General features: G+C 49.7%; 1 protein-coding gene and 1 pseudogene across 1 annotated transcript; both read left to right on the top strand.

Moving 5' to 3' along the window:
• Positions 1-5,859, top strand: part of LOC125523848 (uncharacterized) — a 28,736-nt pseudogene extending 22,877 nt beyond the window's left edge.
• A 3,206-nt stretch (positions 5,860-9,065) lies between these two features.
• On the top strand, positions 9,066-9,944 carry LOC147960184 (uncharacterized). The gene has a single exon (XM_087533198.1). The coding sequence runs from the start codon at positions 9,066-9,068 to the stop codon at positions 9,942-9,944; it is 879 nt and encodes a 292-aa protein (XP_087389324.1).
• The last annotated feature ends 14,135 nt before the right edge of the window (positions 9,945-24,079 follow it).

Below are 24,079 nucleotides of genomic sequence, written 5' to 3'. Positions count from 1 at the left end.
CAGATGCGCTAGTGGGTAAGTATGTACGTAACGACGACGGTGGTCAATTTCTTCCGGCTCGAAAGGCCTCGACGACGGCAGCAAAATGGCACGACACAGCGCCGAAGCAGCTTGTCGCCGGCATCCTGTCTGACGGCTTGTCCATGGTGGAAACATGCCACATTGTTGCCTCGGCTGACAGGAATACAGGATGTTCACGGCGGCTGTGCGTCAAGGTGTCGTTGCGGATGGCCGGACCAACTCCCCGTTGACAGCCCGCCCAGGCGGCAGCTGTATTGCTCTTTGCAACTACACCCGCTCGCGCCAGAGCTCGTCGCCTCCATAGCGGTGAAACGGACTGCAGTTCCATGGCGGCGCATGCCATGACTGCTGTCTGGCCGCACATTGTGTTTTTTCTTCTCATGAAATCATAATGAAATTGCTCGTGTCATTGTCTTTGTTGGGCGTCATAGGCTCACGGATTGACTCGTCCACCGTGTTGTTCGTCAATACAGGATGCAAGACTTCGTTATGCCTCGTCGCCATCAATGGTTTTTCCTGGGCATAGGTTCGGAAAATACCATATGTCCTTCCAGGCACTGGAACTGCATAATCTTTAACATCATTAGCTTAATCTCTTTCAAGATTAATTCTAGAACATCACGAAGTAGGCATGCATGAAGTCCTCTAATTGATCAACCAAGCTAGCGAATGGCTATTCACATGCATATTCTATGCGGGCATGCATCTCACGCTCACCCTGAGGAGTACGACCAGCCATCAGCATCGTCGTCTCATATCAGCATGCCTGCCGTCTCATGCTGTAGCAGTACGCACCTGCGGTCTTGGCGCGGACGCGTCGATGGGGAGTTGGTCCGGCCGTTCGCGACGACACCTTGGCGCACTGCCGCCGTGAACGTCTTGATCACCGGCCCAACAACTTGCCATGCATCCGTCATGGATGAGATGTGCTGCCGATTTGGATTGAGTCAGCAGCAACATGTGCTCACCTTTTGTTTCTTTCCTTTGCATGTACTGATCGCCACGATTTGGTTTTGAAGATGTAACAACAGAAAGTACCGACCATGCATGTTTTAAAATCAGGGCCAAGATATTAGAGATAGAGAAAAGATTACCATAATAAGTACCAATCAATTGGGGGCAGGCAGGGTAATAGCAGATTCTTTTTAAGGGATACGATGCTAGCCATCCTACGGATATAGATATATCATTGTTTAATTTGATGAAAAAATTGTCCTCTCGAAAGATCTACACCGTAATAATTTGGTCCCACCAGATTAACGGTCCATAAATTCTAATTAACGTGGGAATTTCTTGGAAGTCTGTAATTAGTATAGGTATAGATAGATAGATAGATTCATGGTCATTACTGCATATGTTTCTGCTGACAGAAGACACAAGATTTCATTCTTTTAAATAGGCGAGGCGCAAACTGGATTGTGATGACGAGTAAGGGTTGGTTGCGCTTTTCAAGCACTCGTTGATGAAGTATCGTTCCTACCTGAGGCAAGCGCACTTCGATGGCAAGCCTCTGAACGAAACTTCTGTAAAGTCTTCGGTGCTACATTTATCCGACGGTGACTGGAATAATCTTGTTACACATTGGTCTCGGCTGCAGCGTAAGGTACTGTCTATGATATCACATCACAATTTGAACTACATTTCTGCATTTGCCTTAATGTCTCACTTGTACAAAAACTGTTAGCAGAAGAACATTCGTTCTCAAGGGACCACAGAATCTCGCAACTATACTGCACACTGCATTGCTCTTGTGAGTACCACTTGCCCTGTATGACCATACTTACTTGCATAGCTGTTTGATTATATAGCATCACTGCACATGTTAGCCTCGTAATCGTCCATTTGGTGGACATTATAAGATCCGTATGGACTCTTACATAAATTTAGAATCAGCCCAATGCTTTTGAAGAGGTTTAGCTCTGTAGTCCTCTTGTAAGGACTGAACGTGGTCTATCACTGTACTTACATTAACAGCTACTCCCTTCGTCCCATAATATAAGAACGTTTTGTACAGTACACCAGTGTTCAAAACACTCTTGTATTATGGGAAGAGAGATTGGTTCGTTTTGTAGCATTCTGCATCTTATCTCCCTCGCCCACAATTTACTAAAAAAGATCAGATCTATATTTAATCTTACCAACAAGTAGAATACACAGACAATGCCAGTGCAGAAGTGTAGCCCATTGCTCTTGTCAGTACATTTTGTCCTGTAACGCTTGTACTTCCAGGGATTGGTAGTTGATTATGTAGCATCAATCTGCATCTTATCTTCATTATCCTCTATCCCTTCCAGTATTATCATATCTATAATTACTCTCTACAAAATGTAGAGTACATGCAATGCTTATGAAGAAGATTCTGTGCTGAAATTCTTGAGTTATCCTTCCCTTGCCATGGAGAAGGACATTGTAAAGCCGGTGTTAACTGTTAATGTAAGTCAGTCCTTCTAAAGCCTTTATCCTCAACTGCTGTTTAATTTTCTCATACTCCCTATCGTTTACTGCTGTTTAGTTTGCTGTTTCTACCAAAATGCATGTTCGTAAGAACCGTAAGTTCTAAGTTTTACTTGTAAAACCAAATTCCTTATTCATACCATGCACATTACTTAATACTCCCTATATGTATGCTTGTTTTTGTGGATCTATAATCCAGTGTGTGGTGAAGCAGCCCACGTTTGCACCTTGTCATCTCCTATTTTATCTTACTGATGTGGCTGATGATATGAACAACATGCCATGCACATTATCCAAAATAGATATAATGATTTTATTTGCCCTTCATCTATGCTTGTTATGTTGACATGGTAATCCAGTAGTGTGGTGAAGCTCCCCGCATTATGAACAATGCCAAATTATGCTATTGATATTTTGAACATACTCTTTATTTTCTAATTTGAAATTGGATAGAATTGACAAAACAGTTATCGTCTTTGTTTATACACGTGCAAAACCTGTCATCTCTCTGCTTTGCTTCAGGGTGATATGCCTGATGGCATGCACAAGTCTGCTGAAGGCTGTGAGACAAACCCAACATATATTGCAGCAAAGATGGCAAAACATCTTGAAGATAGCAAGACAACCCAAAAGTCTTGTCTTGATGCAGTGTTCAAGTTACTTAAGACTAACAGTCAGACAAGCTCACAGAATTCGTTGTCTGAATCAGTTCGACTTCTTCAGTCCCAAGTTCTAGCAGAAAGGCATTCTGCAACTCAACTTCGATTTGAAGTCCTATCTCTAAGAAAGATTGCGGAGAACACCAATGAGAACCTCATCGCTAAACAGCTACACCTGGAAGTTATGACCGACATGCTAGGCCGGTCTCACAGCCTTGCTCAGCAGCTTGCGCAGCAGTTCCCCCACAAGGCTAACCTTTCTTGAACTGTCTTGGAAGTGGTCTCGATTCAGTATTATTTTGTTACGCTGCAATGGTGCCCAGTTTTTGTAATCTGCTTCTTCGTTGCGCTTTATGATCACTGGTGGCGAACTTTGATGCCCAGTGGATGTAATATACTTTAAATCCTTTATTGTGTAGTGTAGGTTTATTCTTAGTTACTATGCCGTAATTTCTTCTTTATTGTATAGAGTAGGTTTGTTCTTAATTCCTACTAGTTACACAGCAGCCCGAAATGAACCCCGGCCCATGATTATGCGAATCAAATCACAGGCTTTTAACAGGCCAAAATTGTCTGGGTCCTTGTTTGGCCCAATCAGATATCGGCTGCGAGCAGGCCGGATGCAAACCGGGCCGTAGTTAGGCCCAACTATATGACGGGCTTTTAACAGGCCGAAATTAATATAGGGTTGAAATGTTAAACGGGCCCTTAACAGGCCAAAACTAATATCAGGCTGAATTACTAAGTGGGCCTTTAGCAAGTGGGCCCAAAAGCATAGTGTCCAGTTCACGGGCCGAATCTGATATGGGCCATAATTGAGCCCAAAGCCTCTTAAAGGGCCGAACCTGATCTGGGCCGTAATTTGGCCCAGAACGTGGTAGGCTTTTAACGGGCCGGATCTCATATGGGCCACTATTAGGCCCGGAGCGTGGCAGGCCATTAATGGACCGGATCAAATATGGGCCGGCATTTGGCCCAAAACATGGCAGCCAGTTAATGGGCCGACCTACTAGGGTCCTCAAAATCTTGTGGGCCTACAGCTGGGCCGGCCCATTAATGTCAGCGAAATCTCGTGGGCCTTTAGCTGGGCCGGCCCATTATGACCCGCAAGAATCTTGTGGGCCTTTACCTAGGCCGGCCCATTATGGCACACAAAAATCTTGTGGGTCTTTACCTGGGCCGGCCCATTATGGCCCGCAAAATCTTGTGGGCCTTTAGCTAGGCCAGCCCATTATGGTCCGCAAAATCTCGTGGGCCTTTAGCTGGGCCGGCCCATTATGGTCTGCAAAATCTTGTGGGCCTTTAGTTGGGACGGCCCATTTAAACTTGTTGGGCCGTGCCACGTGTCGACGTATCATAGGCGCCTTCTGTCCAGTGAGTGGATGACATCTGTCCCGACGATGAGCCGACACGTGTTTCCTCTAGCCAATGATGATTTTACACGTGGAAAATCCCCATTGGTCGGGGCTGTTAACGGGTTATCGGATCCAAAATCCAACCCGATAGCTTAACGGCGTTTTGTTACGTTGGATGCCACGTGTCGGTCACCCTTAACGAAAGCACTTCTGTGACGCGCGATTTATCGTCATGGAAGTGGACACTTCTGTGATGATAATTTTGGTAATGTCATGGAACACTTCTACGACAGCACAGGTATGACTATCTTGATTCTGTCATAAATTTGTCATGGATGTACATGCATGACAAAAAAGCGACCTACTGTGACAAACACGTATCATCACGGAAGTGTATTTTTTTGTAGTGTCGGCTTCGCCCTGCCGGATCGCCGTGTCCCTCCGCCTCCAGGCATGCACCGCTATGACCTCCTGGTGCACGTCGACTTGGTTGAGGACTGGACCCCCCCTCGCCACGCTCGTCGCACTCCGGGCAGAGCGGGCTCCCCTCCTCCTCCTCCTCTGACGACCGCCCCATGCCGCGCATCGAGCCGGGCACATGGGTGGCCCATGTCAAGGACGGCCAGGGCCCAGGCCGCCGCTCGATCCAGCGCGCCCCGGCCACTGGCTATGCCGGCTCTATCCTGGGGGCGTCAAGGCGCGACAACGAAGACGGCGACAACAACAGTGGCTCGGGGCGCTCTTGGAGGGACCACCTGCTCGGCCACGGGTGCCATGCCAAGGACAGCAGGGCAGATGTCATCAAGGGCGCCCACCGCCACCGCAGTCGCACGCCGGTGGGCAGGCGCCACGGGAGGCTAGATCGTGGCCAGTCGGCGTCGGGCTCGAGAGACGCTGCGCCCCCGCTACGCGCGACCCCACCGCTGCCCCTCCGCTCGACTCCTCCTCCAGTTGATGCTCCAGAAGACCCGGTGGCCCGTTTCTTCAGTTTCTCCAACTCAAGCTGTGCGCTTTACCCGCCCCCGCGCACGGACTGCATGCAGATGGAGCTGGAGAACGTCATGATCGACACGCTTTAGTCCCCGCTGGCCTTCGAACACGGCGAGCGATCCCCTCCCCTCCATCTGCCCGCGCACCAGGCCCCCGACAGCCCGGAGATGCTCCCCTGCCTGCTGCCCTGCATCAACACTCCGCCAGCGTCGACTGCGGGTTTCGAGCTCGCCGCGGTCACAGAGCGTGTGGGCGTCATGCAGGTCGAAGAGGGTAGTGGAGCGGCGCAGGTTGCCGCTGCCCTCTTCGCTCCCGTCCCCCGCTGATCATCGCCACTCAGCCGGCGCCGCGTCCTCGCCCCGCTGCGCCGCCCAAGTCGAGGGCCGTGTCGACTCCTTCGCGCCGTAGTGCCCGCCAGGCCGCGGCGGCAAACCCAACGCCGGTGCCCCAACGCGTAGTTCTCCGTCTGGTGCAAGAGCTGGGAGCGCTCGGCCCCAAAGACAAGATGACGCCGAAGGCGGCGGCCCTGCTCATGTAACGTTTCTAGGAGCCCCTGTCCGATGGCGACATTGCAGCCATTGCAAAGCTCACCGGGCTGGACCAAGGTGCCCTCAAGATTGCCGCCGGCATGGCTGGAATCGTCGGCGTGGAAGAGTCCATTGATGGTTGATCATGTTAGCTGCTCTTATGTTTAGTCTCCATCGACGTCTGGTCTTCTACCGGCTAGAGTTAGGTTTACCTTCCATGTGTAGTGCTTCGGGTAGGCGGTGCGCTCGACGACGACGGGGTTTTGGGCCTATTGGTGGCCGTCGTCGCCCCCAGGCTTGCTGTAAGGTGTTTTGTGCTTCTTCCATTAGTATGATTAGTCGATGGAGTAAGGATCTGTGTCTCCATGAGTGACAATAGCTTGATCTTCATGTCCTGGAATGTGCACGGCTTAAACTGCCCGGCAAAACGAACGGCGATCAGCGGCGTAGTGAAGGCAAATCGAGTAGTGATCCTTGCCTTGCAGGAGACCAAGGTCGAGACCTGGTCGCTTGGCGTATCAGCTTAGATAGGAGGTGGCGCTCTGGAGGGTTGCATAGTTCTGCCGGTGCATGGGACGAGGGGAGGTGCCACGTTCTTCTGGGATAAGTTAGTCGTCAACGTAGTTTTGCATTTCTTAGGCCGCTTCTCCATTACTGTCAGGGTAGAACCCTTTCGAACGGGCGATCCGTTTTGGCTTACCACTGTTTACGGGCCGATGGACGATGCTTAAAAATACGACTTCCTCTGAGACCTTGCGGCTGCTGCCCCGCCGGCTGGCGAGGCCTGGATGATCAACGGGGATTTCAACATGATCTACCAAGCAAGCAACAAAAACAACAACAACTTGAACCGAAGAATGATGGGTAAGTTCAGGCGCGCTCTTCACTGGGCCAGGATGAAGGAGCTGAAATGCAAGAATAGAAGATACACATGGAGCAATGAAAGGCAGGATCCCACGCTATGCAGCATTGACAAATTCTTCTGCAACGATCGGTGGGATCTGCTTCACCAGGATTACATCCTCATGGCAGCCTCGACGTCCTTCTCTGATCACTCCCGTTAATCCTTGCAAGGGCGACTACCCCTTTCAGGTAGGCACGCTTCAGATTCGAGAACTTTTGGCCCAAATTCCCTCATTTCAATGAGACTGTGCTGCGTGCGTGGCATCGACCAGTTTAGCATGACTATTCGTTCGTCAGGATCAAGAGGCGCATGGCGAGAGTGGCAGATGATTTGAAGATTTGGAGTAGAGGCATGTTTGGCAAGAGCAAGCAGCAGCTGCAGATCGCCAATGAGGTCATCTTTCAGCTTGACAGAGCGCAAGAGAGTAGATCATTATCAGACACTGAATTTAGCCTACGAAAAAAACCTGAAGCTGAAGGTACTCGGTATGGCAGCCATTGAAAGGGTTAGGAAACGCCAGGCCTCAAGGATCAGTTGGCTCTGAGCTGGGGATGCTAGCACCAAGCTGTTCCACGCAAAGATGAGGTCGCGCAGACGGAAAAACTTCATCCATGCACGCAACGTCAACAACAGAGTGCTTGTAGATCACAAGGCGAAAGAGCAGTCCATCTATGACCACTTCTCCGCCTCCTTAGGCCAGGGAGAGAGGCGCAGCTACACCCTGAATTGGGAGCAGCTCCATGTCCCGGTGGTGACCGCGCCCGAGCTGGACGACCCATTCACTATGGCCGAGGTATGGGCTGCGATCATTGCATCGCCGGCAGAAAAGGCGCTAGGCCCTGATGGTTTTACCGGCCAATTCTTTCGCTCATGCTGGCATATCATCAAGGACGAGATCATGGCTGTTTTTCAGAAGTTCTACCACATGGCATGAAGAAACTTCAGCGACATTAACACCGCTCTGATCGCTCTGCTACCGAAGCGCAATGAGGCCTCGGAGATTGGCCATTACAGGCCCATCAGCCTCATCCATTCCATCGTGAAGCTGATCGCAAAGGTGCTCACTTTAAGGCTCTCGACTGCCCTAGATGGAGTGATCTCGCAGGCTCAAACGACATTTCAGAGAGGAAAGTGCATACATGACAGTTTTCAGTACGTTCAGGGCTGCGTCAGAATGTTGCACAGAGAGAAAAGGCAAGCTTTGCTTTTCAAATTGGACTTCGCTCGAGCCTTCGACTCCGTCTCTTGGGCGTATTTGATCGAACTGCTGTGGCAAATGGGCTTCTCGCAGCGCTGGAGGAACTGGATCTCCTTGCTGCTATCATATTCGTCCTCCTCGTGCTTGCTCAATGGCATGTAGGGGCCAAGCTTCATCCACGCGTGTGGGCTATGGCAGGGTGACCCGCTATCACCGCTGTTGTTCATCCTGGCAATCGACCCCCTATACCGACTGCTAGAATCAGCCACTAGACAGAATTTGATCGCGCCGCCGCTAGGGCGGGGAGCAAGCATGAGGGTCAGCCTTTACGCTGACGACGCGGTAATCTTCGCAAACCCAATAAAGGAGGAGGTGGACTGCCTGCTGGAGCTGTTGCACGCCTTCGGAGAAGCCACTGGTCTCAAACTCAACCAGACCAAGTCCTCGGTCATCCCGATGAACTGCGATGCCCGGACGTTGGTGGAAGTGCTGCATGGCTTCGGCGGCCCCATAGCTAGCTTCCCCACATCCTACCTGGGGCTGCCTATCTCCCCTAAGCGATTGCGGATCGTGCACTTCCAGTTCCTTATTGACAGGATCAAATCATGCCTCGCAGGATGGAAGGGAAAGTTGATGTCGCTGGCCGGCCGAGGCGTCCTGGTGCGCGCAGTGCTCTCCGCCCTACCCACCTACGCCCTTTCTGTGCTAAAGGTGCCGAAGAAGGTTTTGAAGGAGATCGACAAAGCGAGGCGACACTTTCCGTGGGCGCAGGACGAAGAGCTGACGGGTGGCAAGTGCAAGGTGGCGTGGAGCTCTGTCTGCTCGCCGACGGAGAAGGGAGGGCTCGGGATCCTCCACCTACAGCTCTTCGCCTCTACGCTGCGGCTATGATGGCTCTGGTTGGCATGGCAACACCCATAGTGGCCATGGACGGCCTTTCCTCTTCCCTGTGACAAGATGGACCTCGCGGCATTCCAGAAGGCCACGCATGTCCTGGTCAGGAACGGCCAGCGGGCATGCTTCTGGACAAGCCACTGGTTGGGTGCGGCCCCTCTGGCTGCTGCCTTCCCGAGCCTCTACAACCACTCCAGGCACAAGAACCGCACAGTGGCCGCTGCGTTCGCCAATGACCAATGGATCATAGACCTTCATCATGGCAACACATCGCTTATTGTCGTCGAGTATCTGCAACTCTGGCGGCAAATTCAACAAGCTGGACTGATCCTTGGCAGTCACGTCCCACATCGGATTCAGTGGATAGCGGGCGGCGGTGATCGCTACTCAGCAAGGGTGGCGTACCGCATGCTCTTTCAGTCCAGGCCGAGCATGAGTGACGACAAGGTGATCTGGAAAAGCTGGGCACCGGGGACTGCCAAGGTGTTCTCATGGCTCATGCTCATGAACAGGATCTGGTGCAACGATCGGCTGCAAAGGCGAGGTTGGCCAAATGGATATTTCTGCAGTCTCTGCCTCCGAAACCTGGAGTCTGCGGTTCATCTCTTCTGGGAGTGTTCATTCTCCCGCCAAATTTGGGCGTACTTCTCCGTCAGAGCTGGCTACGAGGAAATGGCCACCTTCAAATCACCACTCCACTCTACCATGCAGCACTGCCTGCAAATGATCCGTCGCATGCCAGCGGGGGTGCGAAAGGGCTTCAGATCAATGCTCATCTTGATTGCCTGGAACATATGGAAGGAGAGAAATGCCTGCGTCTTTAGGGGGAAGATGCCATGCCTGAACGATGTCGCCCGTGCCATCATGCTCAACTGTGTCCAGTGGCGCACCGTCGGTGCAGCCTTCCTAGAGCCCCCGTTCAGGGTCTATTCTGTGAGATAACATCCCCACGATCGCTCCTAGTGAGCTCTAGTTTCTCTTTCCAGTTTTTTTCTCTCCTTTTTTCGCCCATGATCACTTGATCCTCCATGTACTTCCCGCTGCTTTCTCCTACATCAATGTAGCTGGCCAAACCGGGTCTTTCAAAAAACCTCAGCTCACACCTAGCAAGCTTGGATAGAAAACTGTTCCACCTCCATGAAACATAGCTCCCCATGTGCAAAGAAGTCTTTTGGAGATCCATTTCCAAACCAACATGGAAACACTCCTAACGCACTGACCAGAGTATTCACGCCAAAGCCTCGCCAGAAGATCTTCAAGAAACCTCCTCCGATCTTCAAAGGTTTGGCATGCAGCTCATCCTGGGGAAATGCGCCCTTGGAATCCATGGCGGAAAGTTCTTGCTTTTCTTGGTAATGAAGCAAGGAATTGAGGCCAGTCCTGAGAAGATCCATAGCATACTTGCATTGAGCAGCAATGCTAAGAGCATCTCCAGCCGTTCGGCTCCCAGGGGCTTAAAATAGTGCCGCCTGGGGGCAAACCGGCGATAAATTCGGCGTGGGGGCAGTACGTTTTCCAGCCATCGCCCCAAGGTCGCCTCAGACGATGTTTTTTTTTAAACCATACTCGACCAAAATTCGGCCGAACATGACACATAATTGGGCGGAATTTAGGCGTTCCATTGTTTGTTTACATATTGTTCCATTGTTTTTACATATTGGAAACATAATTTAAAAACAAAATGAAAACAACAACTACTACTATGCTGCGCCGCCTACACGCCGAAGAGCTTGCTGAAGGCGCTGTAGTCGCCGCCATCGTCGGCCTCCTCCTCCTTCACGCCGCCGCCGTCCTTACTACATCCCTGCCCTGGGTCATCTTGGCAGACCGGTTTGGTTGGCAGCGGTGCCTCGTCATCGTTGTCCTCGAGGATGATGACGACGTCCTCGTCGTGGCCGCGGCGCCGAGTGGCGATCTCCTCGAAGGCACGGCGCTTGCGCTCCATCTCCAGCCGGACGTAGTCCTCCTGCGCCCACTTGAGGCCTCGTCGGCGGCGGCCATGTCCTCGTGCTCCTTCTTCACGACGACGAGCCCCGACTCCGTCTTCGGCTTGACGAGGCGGGAGGAGGGAGCAGAGGGCCCACGGCTGCCCTCGTTGATAACGAGGGCACCGACGCGGGTGCGCTGCCCCCGCAGCGTCTCCACGGGCTCGACGAGCTCGGGGTTGACGTTGACGAGCGTCGGTGAACCAGAGGAGTGGGAGGAGGAGGAAGAGGACCCGCCCGCCATGTGCCTCGGCAGCTAAGGGCTGCCGCTCTGGCAGGGGACCGGGGCATGGGCCTGTCATGAGAACGGATCTGACAGTAGAGGTGAGGGGTACATAGGAGAGGGAAGAGCCTAGCTACGGTGAGGTTGTACACTTGGATTTACGAGTTCAGGCCCCTCTCGAAAGAGATAACAACCCTACGTGTCGGTGCTGCGGGTGCTTTGTTGTATGGAGTGTTGAGTTCCAGGGGATGCGAACCCTTGTGCAAGAGCGGAGGGGTGGCTTATATAGAGTTCGCTGGCCACTCATCAACCTCCATTGCGCAAGGGTTCAATGAGGCATTAAAAGTGCGAGTGTTACTAGAAACACCTATACTTAATAATCTTTACATCAACGCACTGATCGTCTGACCGTTGCCATCCTGGAGCGGCTCTAGGTCTTTTGTTCTCGAGTGAAATCAGGTACTCCGAATGAATTAGGACTGGTTGAGTGGTGGAGTAACCAAGTGGATCTTGTGTCGAGTGACTTGCATGCTGCAGTCATTCCAGTCGACACCTCCTTTCTAACTATGTAAATCTTGATTCTCATATGCAGTGTCCTTGGGTAGGTCATGTAGGTCAGGCCTAGGACCCTACCCTAGGTACATGTCATCGTCATTAGCCCCCAAATGGATCGAGGTTCGAGTGAGAAAGAACTGAAGCTGATTTCGACCAGACTTCACACCTTAGAGACATTTCTTTAGAGGTCTGTAAGTACACAAGCTGGTTAATCCTTTGTCAATCGCCTTGATCGATTCTGGCTTGTTAAGTGTCCAGGTGAGATAAGCTTCGAGTTGTAGAGCACTGGATCCGACCCAAATGAACGTGGATATCTCTAATGTGATCGGTTGCTCTGCTAGATCCCAAATTTCGTGGGATTTGAAAATTTGGAGAAGCGTGCGGGCCGGCTGTCGCGTTGTAAGTGGGGCAAGTGGGGAGAGACTCCTCAATTTTCGCTCCCCCTTTATTGCCACGTAACAAGCAGGCGCCGGTTGTGGGTGGGATCCTGCTGGCCCATAGGTCAGTGACTCGGGCGTGCGGGTATAAAGGATGACGCGGCCGAGGTGTGCAACTGTGCTCTCCTCTTTTCCCCTACTTCGGGCCGCCCCACTTGGCTCCGACGACCACCGCGGAGATGGTGAAGGACAAGACGGCAAAGCTGGAGCGGGCCAAGAAGGCAGCCAAGGGAATAAGGCGTCGAGCTCCCATCCCACTCTGCCGCTGGGCTAGATCCAGGGCGACTGGCTGCCCTCGACGGTCACGGCGGAGGACCTTGAGGGGCTCACCGCCGACGGCCTGCTGGCCCCTGGTTCTTGGAGGCTGCCGGAGGGGGAGGTCGAGCCCGCACCGTGCCCTGAAGAGCGGGTCCTCCTCCTCATGTGGAGAGAGGTTTTTCCTTGCCCCCTCATCTGTTTTTCTGTGGTTTCTTGAATTTCTTCGGTGCGCAATTCCACCACCTCCCTCTGAATGCCATATCATACCTTGTTGCCTTCATCTCAATGTGCGAAAATTTCTTGGGTTGTCGCCCCACTTGGGGTTGTTCAAACACATCTTCACACGCAGCTCTCAGTCGGTTGAGAAAGCGAATCCGAGTGATGCGAGGACCCATGTGATCCAGCTATGTGGGGGCTTACGTGTCCATATGAGAGGTAGAAGTGCCTTCCCTTCCATGACCATTCCCGAGCCAGTTAGGGGTTGGCAGTCGACCTGGTTTTACTGTAATGACGTTCCGACTCATGGCTCGTCGACTGGCCTTCCTCCTTTCTCGTTGGTGAGACTCAGTTCTCCTCGCTCGCTGACTGTCGACGAGGAGGAGAAAGCTGAGGTGGGGATCTTGGTAGAAGCTGTAGTTGAGTTGATTCGGTATGGGGTGACAGGTTTGGATCTGTTGGAGGTGTTCCTCAGTCGACGCATCCAGCTTCTACAAGCATGCGACCACCCCATGTGGTTATATTCAAGTGCAGACGACACCGCTCGGAACCATCTAGAGGAAGTCAGGGAGGAGACCATGGCACAGTGGCTCAGGAGCATCATTGGATCCCGTGACAACCCGCGTGGATCCAAACGAATTCTGCCCTTCGATGCCGAGCATCTTCTAGGGGAGGTGAGACATACCTTTTGTTTCCAATACGCAACTGTATTGAGAATCGACTGACTTTGATATTTGTGTTCTGTAGGCATTCACGAAGATGTATTCGCCCGTGCCAAACGGAGAACAACCCATTGAAGGATTAGAGAGCGAGGGCGGGAGTGCTAATATCGAGTACGCTAACGACAGTGAGGATGGCAGTGATGACTCTGATGACAGCAAGGAAGTCGAGTCACCTCCCCGCACCAAGCGTCGTACCAAGGTGAACCAAGACCCGATTGCTAGCCAGAGTAAGGCCCCGGAGTCGAGTGTCAGGAACCCCAAGCGCACTCAGATGGCAACCCCTGACCCGATTGAGAAGACTGCAAAGCAACCCATGACCGTTCCACCGAAACCTCAGAAGGCCTTACCCAGGATTAAGTTCGTCATGCCCAATGCTTCAACGTGACCGTCCTTTGCATCTTTCCTTTCTTTATTGTTGTAGGCCTTCATTGCTTTACTAACCGAGTGAAATTTGAATGCCAGAGTTGCCACTTCTGCGACGTCTCCCATGCAGATCGACAAAGAACATGCCGAAATGGATACTATGGACACAACCACTTCTCGGCCAGGTATGATCAACTTATATTCCACTCTGTCTCACTATTTGACCTGATGGTCGATTGAGTTTTCGCTGTCGGGTGACTGCAACACCAACGAATGTCATCCTCCTCGCATATGATGACGAAGACGAGCCTCAGAAGAGCACGGGAGGAGAAGGTAGAACCTCGACCGCCTCCCGAAGCTTCACTAGGAGAGTGCCGTTGGGCCAAACGTCTCGTGCGCTGCCTGAAGTTGTTCTTCAAGAGCAAGGTGGTTCATCTCAAGCTGGTGCTATCTTCGTTGCTCCTCTGTCGACTGCTTCGCCTTTAGTGTCGACTGCTACTGCTTCGGGTCCGACTAGACAACCTCAAGTGTTGATCCCTCCAGCTGCGTCGCCAACTCCTACATCAAATGTGTTCACTCTACATCATGTCCCTGAGGACCAGACTAGGGCTAGCTAGGAAGCTATGATTCAGGCTGACTTGATGTGATGTAGTGTTTGAAGGAAGGGTATGAAGCCAGCAAGATGGCTTATGATGCTAGTGCAGCTCTTTAGGAGAATGTCCGAGTAAGTGCGATTGTAAGTTGATTTCTGATTGGGTTTTTTCTTGCTCATCTTGACTCTGTACACCCACTGGGTGTTTTTTCAGTCTGTAGTCCTTCCACTCGGACCGGTCAGGCTGTGCCGAGTGGGAAATTGATCCAGTGGGGGCACGCTAAGTGCACCCACTGGGTTTACTCCTCGAGACCGCCATCGAATGTCTGATTCGGTCTCTTAGAACATTTTTCTCTGTAGCTCCCCACTCAGGCCGGTCAGGCCGCGCCGAGTGGGAAATTGGTCCAGTGGGGGCACTCAGCATGCCCCCACTTGGTGTAGTCCCCGAGACCGCCGTCGAATGTCTGATTCGGCGGAGGTCTTAGAACATTTTTTATGGCTCTTCACTCAGATCAGTCAATCTGAAGCCGAATGGAGATGAGTTCAGTGGGGGCATGCTGAGTGCACCCACTGGGTGTAGTCCCCAAGACCACGGTCAAATGTTCGATTCGGCAGGGGTCTTAGAATTGTTTGTTTGTAGCAGTTGGATTTGCTCTTCTCCACTCGGAAGTGGAGGAATATTTGAAACTCTTTATCATCGTCGACTGAATTGTTTCTTTGCTGATCTTAGAAAACTTGCGAGCTCAGGACCCAGTACGCCACCTTGGAGATGGACAAGATCCAACTTCAACTGGACTTGGATCTGGGAAAAAGGAACTTGGAGCGTGCTCAGATGGAGGCGAAGACCATGGGAGGTAAATCATGTTGACTGAACACATTGTTATTCTTTCTTTCTGTCCTTTGAGCCGAGTGGTTTCACTCGAACACATGTGCGTAATGAAAACTATAGACTTCAAGCGCAACTTAGGAATGTTATTTCTTTAGACACCATGAAGCATGCCTTGGAAAAGAAGGACGAAGAATTCGCGGGAGCTCAGAAGGTGGGTAAGGAGAAGACCGAAGCCGCTGAGGCAAAGTTGGCTTCAGTCGAAAAGCTAGAAGAAGAAAATGCATCTCTAAAGACTGTTGTTGAAGAGCTTAAGAAAGAACGGGCCGAGTGGGCCAAGAAAATGGAAGATCGAGGGAGTGCTTTTGAGTCTGAGAAGACTGCTCTAAACGACAAGGTGGACCAGCTCACATAGAAGAGGGATGCGCTGGAAAAATATCTGGGAGGTTTCGCGAAGATGTACGGCATGCTTGAATGTACTTCCCTTTGGTTGACTGAATCTCTATGGACTTTGAAAGCGATGACATAGCTAATCTTTTCTTTCTCCCTTGTGTAGAATTCTGTCAGAACTTTGAGGAGGAGATTGATTGGATCGAGACGGATCTAGATCCCACCAAGTCGTTGATACGTCCATTTTGCATCATGTTTTCTTACTATTATTTATGACGTTTTTATCGATAATAATGTTTTTTGGAGTAATTCTAATGCCTTTTCTCTCATAATATGCAAGGTACAAACCAAGGGGGAGAATTCTGGCAGCTGGAAATCTGGACCTGAAAAAGCTACGTTAGGCTACCTATTCTGCACAACTCCAAATGAGTTGAAACTTCATGAGGATTTTTATGGAATATATAAGAATTATTGGAGCAAATAACTACCAAAGGGGGGCCACCAGGTGGGCACAACCCACTTGGGCGCACAAGGGCCCCCTGGCGCACCCTCGGAGTTGTGGCCTCCTCGGCCCACCTCCGATGCCCATCTTTTGGTATATAAGTCATTTTGACCTAGAAAAAAAATAAGGGGAGGAATTTCGAGATGAAGCGCCGCCGCCTCGGGGCGGAACTTGGGCAGGAGCACTTTTACCCTCCGGTGGGGGGAACTTCCTCCCGGAGGGGGAATCATCGTCATCATTGTGACGCCCCCGGTTTGACCGTACACTAATCATACACACAAACGTGTATGATCAAGATCAGGGACTCACGGGAAGATATCACAACACAACTCTACAAAATAAAATAAGTCATACAAGCATCATATTACAAGCCAGGGGCCTCGAGGGCTCGAATACAAGAGCTCGATCATAGACGAGTCAGCGGAAGCAACAATATCTGAGTACAGACATAAGTTAAACAGTTTGCCTTAAGAAGGCTAGCACAAACTGGGATAAAGATTGAAAGAGGCGCAGGCCTCCTGCCTGGGATCCTCCTAACTACTCCTGGTCGTCGTCAGCAGGCTACTCGTAGTAGTAGGCACCTCCAGTGTAGTAGTAGTCGTCATTGACGGTGGCGTCTGGCTTCTGGGCTCCATCGTCTGGTCGCAGCAATCGGGTATAGGAAGGGGGAAAAGGGGGTAGTAAAGCAACCGTGAGTACTCATCCAAAGTACTCGCAAGCAAGGAGCTACACTACATATGTATGCATTGGTATCAAATGGATTAAGGGTATCATATGTGGACTGAACTGCAGAATGCCGGAATAAGAGGGGTATAGCTAGTCCTTTCAAAGACTACGCTTCTGGTAACCTCCATCTTGCAGCAGGAGAAGAGAGTAGATGGTAAGTTCACCAAGTATCATTGCATAGCATAATCCTAACCGATGATCCTCCCCTCGCCGCCTTGTGAGAGAGCGATCACCGGTTGTATCTGGCACTTGGAAGGGTGTGTTTTATTAAGTATCCGGTTCTAGTTGTCATAAGGTCAAGGTACAACTCCAAGTCGTCCTGTTACCGAAGATCACGACTATTCGAATAGATTAACTTCCCTGCAGGGGTGCACCACATTTCCCAACACGCTCGATCCGCTTTGTCCGGACACACTTTCCTGGGTCATGCCCGGCCTCGGAAGATCAACACGTCGCAGCCCTACCTAGGCACAACAGAGAGGTCAGCACGCTGGTCTAAATCCTATGGCGCAGGGGTCTGGGCCCATCGCCCATTGCACACCTGCACGTTGCGTACGCGACCGGTGAGCAGACCTAGCCTCCCTTATACAAGAGCAGGCGTTCCAGTCCAACCCGGCGCGCGCCGCTCAGTCGCTGACGTCACAAAGGCTTCGGCTGATATCACGATGTCGAGTGCCCATAACTGTCCCCGCATAGTTGGTTAGTGCGTATAGGCCAATAGCCAGACTCAGATCAAATACCTAGATCTCGTTAAGCGTGTTATTTTGAAGTAACCGCGAACGCCGACCAGGGCCAGGCCCACCTCTCTCCTAGGTGGTCTCAACCTGCCCTGTCACTTCGCCACAAAGTAACAGTCGGGGGCCGTCAGGAACCCATGCCCACCTCTACCGGGATGGAGCCACCTGCCCCTTCAGCCCCCAACTCCGAACAGTACCACAGGTAATGTAACAGTGTAAAGTATATAGCATATGCCCGTGATCACCTCTCAAAGTGATCACGGCTCAGTAGTATAGCATGGCAGGCGGACAAGAGTGTAGGGCCACTGATGGAACACTAGGATCCTATACTAAGCAGTAGGATAGCAGGTAAAGGTAACAACAGTAGTAGCAAGGACAGGCTATGCAGCAATATAGGATTAACTGAAAGCAGTAACATGCTACACTACTCTAATGCAAGCAGTATAGAGAAGAATAGGCGATATCTGGTGATCAAGGGGGGGCTTGCCTGGTTGCTCTGGCAAGAGAGAGGGGTCGTCAACACCGTAGTCGTACTGGGTAGCAGCGGTGTCGGTCTCGGTGTTTAGCAAGAGAAGAGGGGGAAAGAAACAATAAATATTGAGCAAATAGATGCATAGCAATGCATGACATGACAAGTAGCGATGCTAGGGGTGCCCTAACGCAATAAGGGGTGGTACCGGTGAAGGGGGGAAACATCCGGGAAAATATCCCCGGTGTTTCGCGTTTTCGGACAAATGAACCGGAGGGGGAAAGTTGCGTGTTTGCTATGTTAGGGAGGCGTGGAGGACGAATGGGCTGCGTATCCGGATTGGTCTCGTCGTTCTGAGCAACTTTCATGTACAAAGTTTTTCCATCCGAGCTACGATTTATTTTATATTAATTTTAAAAGATTTAAATCATTTTTAGGATTTATTTAATTAATTAAATCAACATTATCCAGAATAGTGTTAAATCAACATTATCATGACGTCAGCAGTTGACCTGGTCAACCTGACAGGTGGGTCCCGTTCGTCATACTATGTTTAATTAACTAATAGTTAATTAGGTTAATTAGTGATTAGGTTAATCTAATTATAATTAATTAACTTAATTAATTCTTTAGTTTAATTAATCAAAATTAATTCATTCATTCATTAATTAATTATTTTTATTATTCATTTATTTTATTTTATTTTTTTAACTGTTCTGGGGTGGGCCCTCGCTGTCATTGGCCTGGGGAGGCCTAGCGGGCATGCGGGCGACGGGTTAACGGGCGCGGGCACAGGGGAGCGCCCCTGACCGCACGGGCGCATGCCCAGGGCCGCAGCAGCGGCCACTGCAGGGGCGGGCGGGCGCCGACCGGCGAGCAAGAGGGGCGCGGGCGAGGACCGGTGACGTCGACCACCGTACGCAGCAGCACAGCGGAGGCGGGGCGATGAAGCAACGGCGGACGGGGTGGCGGGAGCGCGGGTGGAGGGGGCAGCGACGGGCGTGGAGCCAGGTGAGGTCAAGGCGAGGGGCGCGGAGGAAGGGATGGCCCTGGGTCGCAGTGACCACGGCCGGCGCAGGGGAAACGGTGCGGAGCACGCCTGCTGCAGCGAGGTGGGGCGCGGGCACGCGCATGAAGGACAGGGAGCGCGGCCTGCTGGCGCATTCGTCGCGAGCGTGGCACGAGCAGCGCGGGGCTTGGCCCGAGCACCGGCGTGGTCGGGCGCGGCGGATGGCGTCCGACAGGGGAAGAGGCGAGGCGCGGCGTCTCACCGATGGTTGCAGGGAAAAGGCAGTGGGCGCGGGGAGGAGGACGGGGAAGACGGCGACGAGGTCCAGCGACGGCGTGGTAGCTCCGGGACGGCAACGGTGAGGTGACGACGTCGGGGATGGGCGCCTGCGTCGGGGTCGGGTGCGACGGCGGCGGTTCACCGGGGTCGGCGAGGCACCGCGACGAGGGGGGTTCCGGGGAGCAGGGCGAGGCATCCGGCAAGGGGCGGCACCGAGGTGGGCGTCACTGTCCGGGAGCGGGGCGGCGCATTCGCCGGGGTCCTTGCCCCTCGATCTGGATCGGTGGAGGGGCAGCGGGAGTGAGGGGATCGTGGGAGGAGATCGTGCGGGGGGGGGGGGGGGAGTCACTCGAATTAGGTCACGGGGACCAGGGGATAAGGAGAGGGAGAGGTGGGTCGGCATCTTGGTTGGCCCATGGGGGTATGGTGGCCAGCTGGGCCGGCCAGTGGGGGGTGCTTGTTTCGTTTCATTTTCATTTTCTGTTTATCTATTTTTCCGTTTCTTTTAGTTTTACTTTATATTTAGTTTTATAATATATCAACTCAGTCCCTAAATTAGCATTATTAGTTAGGCCATTTTCATAATTAATTTGGCACTAAATAAAATAGTTTTACAATTGTTTATAATTTAGCCCCTGTTTAATTCATCTAGGAGCATTTAAAAACTTTATAAAAATGTGGTTTCAACCTGATAAATATCCCGGGATCATTTTCCACACTTTGAACATTTTAGTTTCCATGTTCGACAATTTCGAATTTTTGACTTTAACTTTGAATTTGAATTTGATCTCGGTTTGAAACAAGTGAGGTTTAGCAAAAGTTTAAATATGATGACCTGGCATGATTAGCAAGGGTTTACTGTAGCTTAACTATCGGGGTGTCACAATCATCATCACCAACAACTCTCCCATTTTGGGGAGGGCAATCTCCATCAACATCTTAAATAGCACCATCTCCTCTCAAACCCTAGTTCATCTCTTGTGTTCAATCTTGTTACCGGAACTATAGATTGGTAGTTGTGGGTGACTAGTAGTGTTGATTACATCTTATAGTTGATTACTATATGGTTTATTTGGTGGAAGATTATATGTTCAGATCCAATATGCTATTTAGTACTCCTCTGATCATGAGCATGTTTATCACTTGTGAGTAGTTACCTTAGTTCTTGAGGTCACGGGAGAAATCATGTTGCAAGTAATCATCTATATTTGATATGTGTTCAATATTTTGATAGTATGTATGTCGTGATTCCCTTAGTGGTGTCATGTGAACGTCGACTACATGACAATTCACCATATTTGGGCCTAAGGGAATGCATTGCGGAGTAGCAATTAGATGATGGGTTGCGAGAGTGACAGAAGCTTAAACCCCAGTTTATGCGCTATTCCGTAAGGGACCGATTGGATCCCAAAGTTTAATGCTATGGTTAGAATTTATTCTTAATACTTTTCTCGTAGTTGCGGATGCTTGCGGGAGGGTTAATCATAAGTATGAGGTTTGTTCAAGTAAGAACAGCACCTAAGCACCGGTCCACCCACATATTAAATTATCAAAGTAGCGAACATGAATTGAACCAACATGATGAAAGTGACTAGATGAAATTCCCGTGTACCCTCAAGAATGCTTTGCTTCTTATAAGAGAACGTTTTGGCCAGTCCTTTGCCTCAAAAGGATTGGGCTACCTTGTTGCACTCTAGTTACTACTATCGTTACTTGCTCGTTACAAATTATCTTGCTATCAAACTACCGTGCTACTTACAATTTCAGAACTTGCAGACATCACCTACTGGAAACTACTTGTCGTTTCCTTCTGCTCCTCGTTGGGTTCGACACTCTTACTTATCGAAAAGAGCTACAATTGATCCCCTATACTTGTGGGTCATCAAGGCTATTTCTAGCGTCGTTGCCAGGGAGTGAAGCGCCTTTGGTAAGTGGAATTTGGTAAGGAAACATTTATATAGTGTGCTAAAATTTATTGTTACTTGTTACTATGGAGAACAATCCTTTGAGGGGTTTGTTCGGGGTATCTTCACCTCGTCCGGAACCAAAATTAGCTACCCCTCAACCTACTGCACCTATTGAAAATATTGAATATGAAATTTCTTCGGGTATGATAGAAAAACTGCTAGCTAACCCTTATGCAGGAGATGGAACCGAACATCCTGATATGCACTTGATGTATGTGGAACAAATTTGTGGATTGTTTAAGCTTGCAGGTTTACACGGGGATAAAGTTATGAAGAAGGTTTTCCCTTTATCTTTGAAGGGAAAAGCATTGGCATGGTATAGGCTATGCGATGATATTGGATCATGGAATTGGAATCGTTTGAAATTGGAGTTCCACCAAAAAAATTATCCTATGCATCTAGTTCATCGTGATCGGAATTATATATATAATGTTTGTCCTCGTGAAGGATAAAGTATCGCTCTAGCTTGGGGGAGGCTTAAGTCAATGTTATATTCATGCCCCAATCATGAGCTTGAAGGAAATATGCCCTAGAGGCAATAATAAAGTTGTTATTTATATTTCCTTATATCTTGATAAATGTTTATTATTCATGCTAGAATTGTATTAACCGGAAACTTAGTACATGTGAATACATAAACAAACAGAGTGTCCCTAGTATGCCCCTACTTGACTAGCTTGTTAACCAAAGATGGTTAAGTTTCCTAGCCATGGACATGTGTTGTTGATAACCCACAAGTATAGGGGATCGCAACAGTTTTCGAGGGTAGAGTATTCAACCCAAATTTATTGATTCGACACAAGGGGAGCCAAAGAATATTCTCAAGTATTAGCAGCTGAGTTGTCAATTCAACCACACCTGGAAACTTAATATCTGCAGCAAAGTGTTTAGTAGCAAAGTAATATGATAGTAGCGGTAACGGTAGCAAAAGGTAATAGTGGCAAAAGTAATGTTTTTGGTATTTTGTAGTGATGATAGCAATAGCAATGGAAAAGTAAATAAGCGAAGAACAATATGTGGAAAGCTCGTAGGCAATGGATCAGTGATGGAGAATTATGCCGGATGCGGTTCATCATGTAACAATCATAACCTAGGGTGACACAGAACTAGATCCAGTTCATTGATGTAATGTAGGCATGTATTCCGAGTATAGTCATACGTGCTTATGGAAAAGAACTCGCATGACATCTTTTGTCCTACCCTCCTGTGGCAGCGGGGTCCTTACGGAAACTAAGGGATATTAAGGCCTCCTTTTAATAGAGTACTAGAACAAAGCATTAACACATAGTGAATACATGAACTCCTCAAACTACGGTCATCACCGGTAAGTATCCCGATTATTATCACTTCGGGGTTAATGGATCATAACACATAATGGGTGACTATAGACTTGAAAGATAGGATCAAGAACTCTCATATATTGATGAAAACATAATAGGTTCAGATCTGAAATCATGGCACTCGGGCCCTAGTGACAAGCATTAAGCATAGCAAAGTCATAGCAACATCAATCTCACAACATAGTGGATACTAGGGATCAAACCCTAACAAAACTAACTCGATAACATGATAGATCTCATCCAACCCATCACCGTCCAGCAAGCCTACGATGGAATTACTCACGCACGGCGGTGAGCATCATGAAATTGGTGATGGAGGATGGTTGATGATGACGATGGCGACGGATTCCCCTCTCCGGAGCCCCGAACGGACTCCAAATCAGCCCTCCCGAGAGGTTTTTGGGCTTGGCGGCGGCTCCGTATCGTAAAACGCGATGATTTCTTCTCTCTGATTTTTTTCTCCCCGAAAGCAAATATATAGAGTTGGAGTTGGAGTCGGAGGAGCTCCAGGGGGCCCACGAGGTAGGGGTCTCGCCCTAGGGGGGAAGGCGCGCCCCCCACCCTCGTGCACAGGTGGTGGGCCCCCTGGCCTTCATCTTTTGCAAAGATTTTTTTATTTCCAAAAAGTTGTTCCGTGAATTTTCAGGTCATTCCGAGAACATTTGTTTCTGCACATAAATAGCACCATGGTAATTCTGCTGAAAACAACGTCAGTCCAGGTTAGTTCCATTCAAATCATGCAAGTTAGAGTCCAAAACAAGGGCAAAAGTGTTTGGAAAAGTAGATACGACTGAGACGTATCAACTCCCCCAAGCTTAAACCTTTGCTTGTCCTCAAGCAATTTAGTTGATAAAGTGAAAGTGATAAAGAAAAAAATTTACAAACTCTGTTTGCTCTTGTTGTTGTAAATATGTAAAGCCAGCATTCAAGTTTTCAGCAAAGATTATAACTAACCACATTCACAATAATCCTTAGGTCTCAAGTTTACTCATATCAATGACATAATCAACTAGCGAGCAATAATAATAAATCTTGGATGACAACACTTTCTCAAAACAATCATAATATGATATAACAAGATGGTATCTCGCTAGCCCTTTCTGAGACCGCAAAACATAAATGCAGAGCACCTTTAAAGATCAAGGACTGACTAGACATTGTAATTCATGGTAAAAGAGATCCAGTCAAGTCATACCCAATGTAAACTAAGAATAATGAATGCAAATGACAGCGGTGCTCTCCAATTGGTGCTTTTTAGTAAGAGGATGATGACTCAGCATAAAAGTAAATAGATAGGCCCTTCGCAGAGGGAAGCAGGGATTTGTAGAGGTGCCAGAGCTCGGTTTTGAAATAGAGGTGAATAATATTTTGAGCGTTATACTTTCATTGTCAACATAACAACCAAGAGATGGCGATATCTTCCATGCTACACACATTATAGGCGGTTCCCAAACAGAATGGTAAAGTTTATACTCCCCCTT

This window comes from Triticum urartu, chromosome 7A (genome assembly GCF_056163025.1).
Source record: "Triticum urartu cultivar PI428250 chromosome 7A, HENAU_Tu73, whole genome shotgun sequence".
In the NCBI taxonomy this organism is placed as follows: domain Eukaryota; kingdom Viridiplantae; phylum Streptophyta; class Magnoliopsida; order Poales; family Poaceae; genus Triticum; species Triticum urartu.
This window is presented reverse-complemented; position numbering and strand designations above follow the sequence as displayed.